Below are 9,861 nucleotides of genomic sequence, written 5' to 3' on the forward strand. Positions count from 1 at the left end.
TACTAAGAACCTGTGAAGTTGAAGGCTGTGTTCTGGGGAGATAAAGGCCACCAGAGTACTACACAAGCTTCAGTCTAGGAAGAATGGAGAAGATCCTGAAAGTGTCATTATTAGTCCTAACCCTTCACCTAGCCTGTGAGTCATGAAAGAGAATATCCAGGATATAGGATTAATTTGGAGGCATGAGATTACTGGAGAACCAGACAAAATTATAATGATAAAACCATAACCAGGTAGGACATACAAGGAAACCTAATGACAACTGTTATTTCTCTACACAGGGGTGAGTGGCCAGCAGGAGAGACCTGACCGGCAGCAGGTGAGACAAAGCCCCCAATCTCTGACAGTCTGGGAAGGAGAGACTTCAGTTCTAAACTGCACTTATGAGGACAGCGCATTTAACTACTTCCCATGGTACCGGCAGTTCCCTGTTGAAGGCCCTGCATTACTGATAGACATACGTTCAGTGTCGAACAAAAAGGAAGATGGACGATTCACAGTCTTCTTTAGTAAAAGTGATAAACAGTTCTCCTTGCACATCAGAGATTCTCAGCCTGGAGACTCAGCCACCTACTTCTGTGCAGCAAGTGCACAGTGATCTCCTGGCACCTGCAGCCCATACCCAAACCTGCAGCTGTGCTCCAGCAAAACCCTGCTGTGCGGTTTGAATCTGGCAAAGGTGCAGAGGAGTTTTTCCTTGCAGGAAATGCCTGATGACTCAGTGAACTTAAGAATTAGACTCAATCAGGCCACAGACAGACCAAGGTGAAATCAGCTTGGTTTTCTCCAGTCTCCCTTTGCTACCCACGCACCACTGAAGTTTTTACATATATTTACTTAACTAGTTTAGGTAAATACAAATAGTTCTCTGTGTGCTTGGTTTTAAGTTTAGTTTAGTTTGCAGTTTGTTTTATTTTGTTTGCTTATTTATTTGCTTTTTAAATTTTATTTATTTATTTATTTATTTATTTGTTTATTTATTTATTATGCATACAATATTCTGTCTGTGTGTATGCCTACAGGCCAGAAGAGGGCACCAGACCTCATTACAGATGGTTGTGAGCCACCATGTGGTTGCTGGGATTTGAACTCAGGACTTTTGGAAGAGCAGGCGGTGCTCTTAACCACTGAACCATCTCTCCAGCTCCTGTTTGTTTGCTTTTGAGATTGGGTTTCTCTGTAGCTTTGGAGTCTGTCCTGGACGTGTACTTGGTTTTTACCAAATGGAATTTATAAAGTCCCCATCTCGCTATACCCTTGTCAACAGTGTTGTTAATGTGTGGTGAATACACCCCAAGGCTTTCATTGTGACTTTTGTGCTGGAAATAATATAGAATAGTCTCTTGCCTTACTTTCCTCTGATGACAAGGGAAGCAGTGATTTATATAACCATTGTCCACTTCTAATTCCTCTTATTTTGTCACTTATATACCCAATTACCTCAAGAAATTCAGATGTGTTAACTTAAACATATACATAAGACTGTAGTTGTGTCTACAATAGACAAATGATAACATTGGGGAGAAGAATGAAATTTACTCATCTAGTGAAAATTCATAACTTTAACTAAAGAAATAATTTCACATGTGTATTTTGTAAATGAAAAAATATAATTTTGAATGTGATTTTAGCTCATAAAAGCAGCTGAAGTACACGAAATAGAAAAAGGACCTCCTTGTCTAATATTTTGTGTGTTTACTCACTTAATTCTGCAAAAATACTAAGATTTCCACTGGAAAAACCTTAGTTTATAAATTTAAATGTTTTATGCCATATAATTGATGGTTGTGTTAACTATAGCTACCTAGGAAGTCAAGGCAGGCACAATGCTTGAGTTGAGGACTGAGAGTCTAGCTTAAGCAACTCTCTTTCACAAAATCAAAATCAAACCAAAACAACAAAAAAAGAAAACCAAAAATAACAGAATCAATGTGGAAGATATTAAATTAAACAAATTCTGCAAGCTCTCCTTATGGATAAGCTCTCCTTATCCATAGTTTTCAGTATGTAAAAAGGAAAGTTAAGAAGGAAATATGCTAGTTGGCTCTTAGCAGTAGACCAGCAATATATCTCACATTATCAGTAGGTGAACTCCCCATGTCCTCAAAAGTATTATGTCCTTGTCAAGTTTAAACTTGAGGTAGAAATTGGGAGCAGTGTTTATACCAGAATGGAATAGGCTTTACTGAATACAAACACCTAACTTATACATCAGCAGAAGAGAAAAGGCATCCATCCTTGAGGATGCAGAAGAGAGAACTGGAAAATTCTGGGTACCTCAAGATAGAACCCTCAGCTTCCTAGGGATTGAGTGGTTGGAATGTATTTAAAGAGACATGAGAGACAGTGAAGACAGGTTAGTTTATAATAACATAATCATCACCACTTGGGAACCTTCATGTGACACTTACGACTGATCTCTGAGTTAGAAGCCAATCTTTTCTACAGAGTAAGTGCCAGGGTAGTCAAGCTTAGGTAGTGAAGGAGACAATTGAGATCAGAAAGTTGTGAAGCTCTAGTTCAACAAGGAGGCTATGTTCCTGCCCCAGTAAGCAGCAGAACTTGGCAACTTCAGCCATGTGTTCTGACTTTAGAGTCAAGAATGAACACTTGGAATCTCTCTCTGGAACTAAGGAAAGTCACTGAGCCCAGGCATGCCTCAGGGGTGTCCTTCAAAGAGAATCCAGATAGGCAAGTCTGTGAAACTATAAAGTCTAAACCTGCATGCCTTAGAGAACCCAAGTTGTTAGAAATCCCAGAGCCATTGGATATCTACTAAAGAAAGGAGCTAACAGGTAGTGGAATGAGCCCAAGGGAAAGAAGTGTGCTGCAGTCAAGATAGCTGAAAGGAGTTGGAGATCTGAAGAGCATTTTGACATCAGACACAGAAATACAGAGTTTGCAGTTTGCCCAGCATGTTTTCAGTCTTCCTTTGTTCCAGCATTTCCTTACTACGCTCCCTTTCCTCCCTTTTTAATGGTAATATATATTCTTTGATGTTTTATGTTGGAAGTGTGTAATTTGTTTTTTAATTTTGATTTTATAGCAAATTACAGTTAAGGGATTGCCTTGAGTCGAAGAGACTCTGAACTTTGGACTTTTAAACATGTTGAGACTGTGATATAAAATCAGGATTTTTGAAGATAGGCATTTTGCATTATGACATGTCTACAAGCTTGTGGGGACCAGGAAGAAGAATGTGGGGATTTGAAAAGCAATGTTCCCACAGGCTCATACATCTAAATTCTTAGCCACAAGAAAGTGACAATATTTTAAAGGATTATAAGAATTAGGATGTCTAACCTTATTGGTGGAAGTTTGCCACTGTGGGGGCAGGGGGTTGCAGTTTCAAATTCCTATGGCAAGCCAATAGAGTGAGTGGCCTTCTCTTTCTGCCTTCACATAAGGATGTAGGTCTCAGCTACTGCCCTAGTACCTGCCTGCATGCCACCAAATTTCCCATCATGACAAATTGTTGATTTTCACTGACCTATGGGGGTCTATCTGATAGACAAGGGATCTAAGGACCTGAAAGAATGGGGCCAACAAGCAGTCTAATGTTGTATGTAGATGGAGCAGCAGGGCTGCATCCCGCCACCTGGCTAGCTTTACACCTGAAATAATTACACGGAAACTGTATTCATTTAAACACTGGCTGGCCCATTAGTTTCAGCCTATTATTAACTAATTCTCACATCTTGCTTTAACCCATATTTAGTAATCTATGTAGCACCACGAGGGGTGGCTTACCAGGAGAGATCTGAACCTGCTTCAGTCTCAGAGAGGAGAGGCATGGCTACTGCCTATGGCGACTGCCTAACTTCCCTTCTTCCCAGCATTCTGTTCTGTCTACTCCACCTATCTAAATCTTGCCCTATCAAAAAGCCAAGGCAGTTTCATTATTAACCAACAAGAGTCCTCCATCAGTTGTAGACAAACTTACTTCAGTTTCAGTGATTTTTATTCATGAATATAACAAAGACAGCAATGATACAAAAATGACAACACAAAAACACATAATTGGAAAAACATAAATAAACCCTAGTTTATTTATACTAAATGTTAGCAGAGATGCCCTTTCCTAGAACTTTTTCAGAACAGAACAACGTAAACATATTGCCTGGGTTGTACTAAATATTATATCTGGAAAATCACAAAAGTGAGGTAGAAGGCCATATTGACATACAGAGTACACTGACCACACTGGGTTCTATACATATGATCTGACAGCTAAAAAGAATAAACATGTCATATACATTGAATGTAAATGTTTAGCATAGGAGGCATGAAATCACATCCAAGATCAATCCAGGGAGCACAGTACACTTGAGGTAAAAGTCCCTCTGTCTTGTCTTCTGGAGTTTTTTTTAAATATAGTTATCCAAGATATTGTTTATCATGCATCATTCTTTTTACCTTTATAGTAGTTTGGAAGAAAATGTCCCCCACAAAGTGAGTGGCACTATTGGGTAGTGTCTTTTTATTGAAGGAGGTTTGGCTTTGTTTTGGAAGATGTGTGTCACTGTGTGGGTGGTTTTGAAGTCTCTGTCATTCAAGATACTCCCAGTGTCATGGGTCATTTTCATCTTGCCTTCTGATCAAGATGCAGCCAGCACCTTGTCTACCTACAGGTCATGACATTCCCCATGATGATAATGGACTGAACCTTTAAAACTGCAAGTGAGCCACTCCAATTAATGGTTTCCTTATAAGAGTTGCCATGGTCCTGGTGCCTCTTCAGAGCAGTATAAACCCAAACCTATACAATGATGTTCCAACAATAATGAACTAAACCTCAGAAAATGTAAGCAATCCTCTAATGAAATGTGGTTTTTTTGTAATAGTGGAGTGTGTGTACATGGGCACACACACCTGTGTGCATGTGAAGGCCAGAAGATGGCATCCAATCACTCAAAACCTGAAGTTTCAGACTTTATAGGGCACTCAGCTTGTTAAGTGGGTTCTGAACATTCATCTCCACCAACTTGAACCTTTATCATCACTAGGAATTATTGTTTGTCAATTACACCACAAGGAAAGTTATGTAGCATGGAGAGCATTCAGCTGCTCTGTGGAGAACTAGAGGAGGGCATAGTCCTGCCATCCTGAGCTGCCCAGGCTACTGTGACTCCCGTGGTCGACTGCTTAGGCACAGAGATTGCAGTTCAGGGCATGAGCTGCCTGTCAGCACTCAGCAGTGAGATGGGCAGAGGTATATACCTCAGATACCAGAAACTTGTCCTCGATGTACATGTTGACTGGTTATTTAAACTCATAGTAAGATCTGGTATTGGGGGCCTTTGAACTCCAGCCTCAGCAGCCCCTCAGGGCTCAGAACAGAATGCTTATAGCTAGCAAAAAACTGACTAAAATTGTCAGAGGGTGAACAAATCAACTCAAATATGTTTCTTATTTATGTTTTCTTTTTGTCCTTCAAAAAAGTTTCCATCCTCCACAAGCCTTTCAGTTTATATACGCATACAGACACAATTGCCAATTTCATATGCAATAACAATGATACCAAACAAGTATTACACAGAGCCACAAAAATCAGTAAGTCTGAAAAAGCAGGCACCTAATAGCTTACTACTGTCTCTGAGAGGACGTGGTTATGAAGCTCCCTGGAGATATTGGGAGGATTAGTTAAGGATGGTACTTCAAATCAGAACTCTGAGAAGAGGAAAACAGGGGCCTGTAGTGTTCTAACGACATTTCTAGTGACTAGTTAAGCTAGAAGTTTGTAGTAAATGTAGAAAAGAGGGAAGAAAAATGCAGAAGTGCTGTTGCATGTTCTGAGCACTCCCCTTCCTTTCCTGGCAGCTGGGAACACAGCATTGTGGTAACCATGACAACCAGCATAAGCCACTGGAGGAAAGCTATGGTGCTTGATTTGTTTTGGCATCTGGCTAACTGAATTAAATTCCTTGCTAAGGCAATTTCTTTGGAGACTGCCATTACCAACCCCTGGCTAAGCAGCAGGGTGCCTGATTGAATTCCTTTCTCTGGACCTGGTTTAGGGGTCCAAGCTATTTTTTCTGCACCTCTAGGAGTAAAGGCAAAAACAGTAAATTTCCTAGATTAAGGTCCCCTGTCAATTGAAACCAGGGTGAAGATAAATATAGAATATTAATAGCATGCTAGGGTAGAGAAAAAAACAGTATGTTACACTCTCCTGAGAGTACAAAGCCACCCAGACCTGTTTTTCAGTAAGGGCAGACATGTTATCTCTCCTTCTCAATGCCTATCTCTTGAGGTTCTTATGTGGTCTATTCACAAGCCTCCTTCCCTTGTTGGATATCCTGCCATTAAGGATAATTGTGTGTGTGCATGCAGGGGGGTGGGTAGCTTCATGTAGATCTGACTATGAGGACAATGGTTTCTTTGACTGAGTGAATACTTTCACACCAGGGTCCCACAGTGTGGAAAAAGGTCATCCAGTGCCAGTACAGAAGGAAGTCAGGCTCAGAAAATGAGAAATACACTGCTGGGATATTTCAGGATGAATCCCACTATGGAAAAGGGAAGCACTATGGCTTCACAAGGTTTTAACAGAAAGGATAGAGACTATTCAAAAGACAAGAGTTCCTGAAGCTCTGCAAATTGGGTTCCTCACTAGATTATACTCCCATGAGTTCGTCTATTGATCTGTCAGCTGTACTTTCGCTGTATACTCTTGTGGACTTGTGGGAACATGGGACTATTTCAGAGACCTTGTTTGTACTTTTCTCTTTTGGTGCCTTTGGTTCATTTCTTCCATTGTGATAAAGAGAGCAAATGAAAGATTATGAGGTACAGTCTAATTGATGATACAGCAGTACACAAAAGTTCAACCAACAATTTATGAGGCAATAGCAAGGTCCTAAGTGATTTCTGGTTATAGGTGTCGTGTACATGTAATAGGCTTGAGTCAAGGAGAGGCCTAGCAATATTATCATTATCCCATTTTGTACATTTGAAAATACACAGAATTTTACAAATGAAACTGAATACTTCAGGGCATGATATAGAAGCTTCTGGGACTTGTAATAAGTAGAGTTCTTTGTGTGGAGAAAACAGAACATCTTCTGAATAAGCCATGCTCTTAGACTTTTACAGTTAATCAGGTTTTTTAAAAGTGTATTTTTAAATTAGTGTTATTTTTATGTGCCTCTGTTTCTCTCCCCCCCTCACCTCTCTCTCTCCTTCTGTGTGAATATAATCCAGTGATCAACACTGAATATCTTCCTCTATTGCTCTCCACATTCATTGATTCAGGTATTTATTTATTTTTCTATATTCATATTTATATGGTAGTGGTTCTCACTGAAACTTAAGCTCACCAATTGAATTAGACTGACTGACTAGAAAAACTCCAGATTCCCCATCTCTGTTTCCCAGTGCTATGACTTCAGCTGCACCCACATCCATTGAATTCTTATGTATCTGGAGATCAACACATAGTTCCTCATGATTCACAGTAGGAACTGTCACATGAGCATCTCCTCAGCCTCTGAATACCATTATTTTATTCATGTTACAGTTTCACAGAACATGAGCAAATGGGGATCTTCTGGAATTCTGATGGACTGCCCTTCACCATGTGATTTTAAAGTAGCTTTGTTAATTGCTGAATTTATATGGACCCTAGCACTCAGAAAAGGAGGAAGATTCTTTCAGATGCCAGTGTTTCACAGGAAATGCATGGACTCGTCATTATTTTAATTAAGCTTTGTTAGACAATAAATGTAGAGAAGTAAACATACAACAATCATCTTTAAGTATATTATACATATTGTACATAGTTCATGATGAATCTGACTTTGGGTCACCCAAATATTCCCACTGACTAACAACCATGAGTGAAGCAGAATCACCCTCAGCAGGGGCAGATTTCCCCATTCTTCCTTTTAAGTACTGCCTCTTTTAACTACTAAGAAAAACAAGAAGCAAGTAAAAGTCTGTGGTGGGCTACATTTTTTTTTCTCTCTGTACAAGAAACTTGTGGCCTATGGTCATACAAAACCCCATTTCCTGCTTGAGGTGATGTAGAAAACAGAGCCAGTACATGAGCAGTGTCAGACACTAGACACTTAACACTGATCTAAGGCCCAGGAAACACACAGACATGTGCCCCATGCCTCTCCACAGCCTGCTCTCTGTGTTGGTGGCCTTGACCTTCTGTGGTATGTATGTTTAACATATAGTTAAATATATTAAGCAGGAAGCATTGCCCCAGGAATATGGCAGTTCACACTGGCATGGTGGGGAACAGGAACTAGGAAAAAACAAGCAATACATATCTTCAGTTAGTGTTGTCTTGTGCCTCAAGGAACCAAATTCCAACAGTGTTTTGTTCAAACACTCACAAAATAAACTTTTTTCTTTCTTTCAATTGTTCTGCAGGATCCAATTTGGGCCAGAAAGTGACTCAGCTCCAATCAACCGTAAGCACGCAGGAGGGAAAAGAAGTCACCATAGACTGTTCATATGAGACAAGTCGGAGCCTATACTATCTTTATTGGTACAAGCAGCTTCTTAGTGGAGAGATGATTTTTCTTCTTCACCAAATTTCTTCTTCCACTCGGAATGAGAAGAGCAACCGCTACTCTGTCACCTTCCAGAAATCAGCCAAGTCCATCAGCCTTGTCATTTCAGCTTCACAGTTGGAAGATTCAGCGAAGTATTTCTGTGCACTCTGGGAACAGACTCACAGTGTTTGAAAAGATAGCACAAGCTGAACAAAAACTGGAGCTCCTTGAGCATAGAATCTCTCGGGGAGCCCTGATGAGAACACCTGCACACAAACAAGAAGGTCCCAACCATGACTCCATCTGTGGTCTGCTCAGAAGTGTGTTTCTAAGTAAAACCTCACATTATGCAATTTAGTAACAGTCTTCGTGAGTGCTTTCTTTTAATATTTTGTCTTGAAAGAATTTAGCTTTAAAAACAACACAGAGACCATATGTAGTATTTATCTTTACTTGGCAATCTTGCACCAGAATGATTTAAAGTATTAATTTCCTTGAAGTTTGTAACAGCACATACCTCAGCCTAGGCATCTGGAAGAGCGAAGAACAAAATTTCCTTGTGAAACTTAGAGAATCAGAACCATTGTCAGTGAAGTATTCAGAGATACATTATGAGGCGTTCACCCAGGTAACTTATGGTGGTTCCTGGAGAATCCCTCCATACCATTGTCTTTGCATCTGGTACTGAGCCTAAGATAGTGAAGGTCAGCTAGACCAGAGTAGAGAAGGAGAGTTGCGTGAAGGCAGCACCTGATTGTATTGATACTTTAGAAAATACAGTGAGGCTTATAATGTAGTTGAAATCTAGAAAGACAAACTTCCCTTATCTCCTCAATCTCTCTTGTTTGAGAGAAATTCAGATGAAGTCAAGGTATTTTCCAACATTTTACAGTCAGACTTGACCCAAGATAAAGGAAAGCTCTAGAAGTGAGGAGTAGAGAGTTAATGGTAAATTGAGCTGAAACCTCATTGAAATCATGTGTGCCCGGGCCTGGATCTGCTGAGGTATATATATAAAAAAATATATCATACATGTTTTTCAACTTTTTTGCAGTTTCTTTTTCCATATCCATCCTACAAGCAGAACAACATGGGAAACAAAATTCTATCAAATGTGTTTCCAGATATATTTTCAAAATTTTATTTTAATTTCATAATCTGTGTGTAATTCTTTTTCCTTCATGTATGTGTGTGTACTGTATACATGACTATTGCCCATGGAAGCCAGAGGAGTAATGTTGTTCCACTCTGTATGCTGTGGTTACCATTAATAAATAAAGGAACTTCTTTGGACCTATAGCAGGGCAGAACTTAGCTAGGTAGGAAAAACTAAACTGAATGCTGGAAGAAAGGG

General features: G+C 39.8%; 1 gene segment (V, D, J or C); it reads left to right on the forward strand.

The window, feature by feature from the left end:
- The first annotated feature begins 55 nt into the window (after nucleotides 1-55).
- On the forward strand, nucleotides 56-598 carry LOC119800337. The segment is given in 2 exon segments: nucleotides 56-135; nucleotides 282-598. Coding segments are annotated over 2 exon segments (369 nt in total).
- Nucleotides 599-9,861: the final 9,263 nt, after the last annotated feature.

Source organism: Arvicola amphibius, chromosome 13, assembly GCF_903992535.2.
Source record: "Arvicola amphibius chromosome 13, mArvAmp1.2, whole genome shotgun sequence".
Taxonomy (NCBI): Eukaryota; Metazoa; Chordata; class Mammalia; order Rodentia; family Cricetidae; genus Arvicola; species Arvicola amphibius.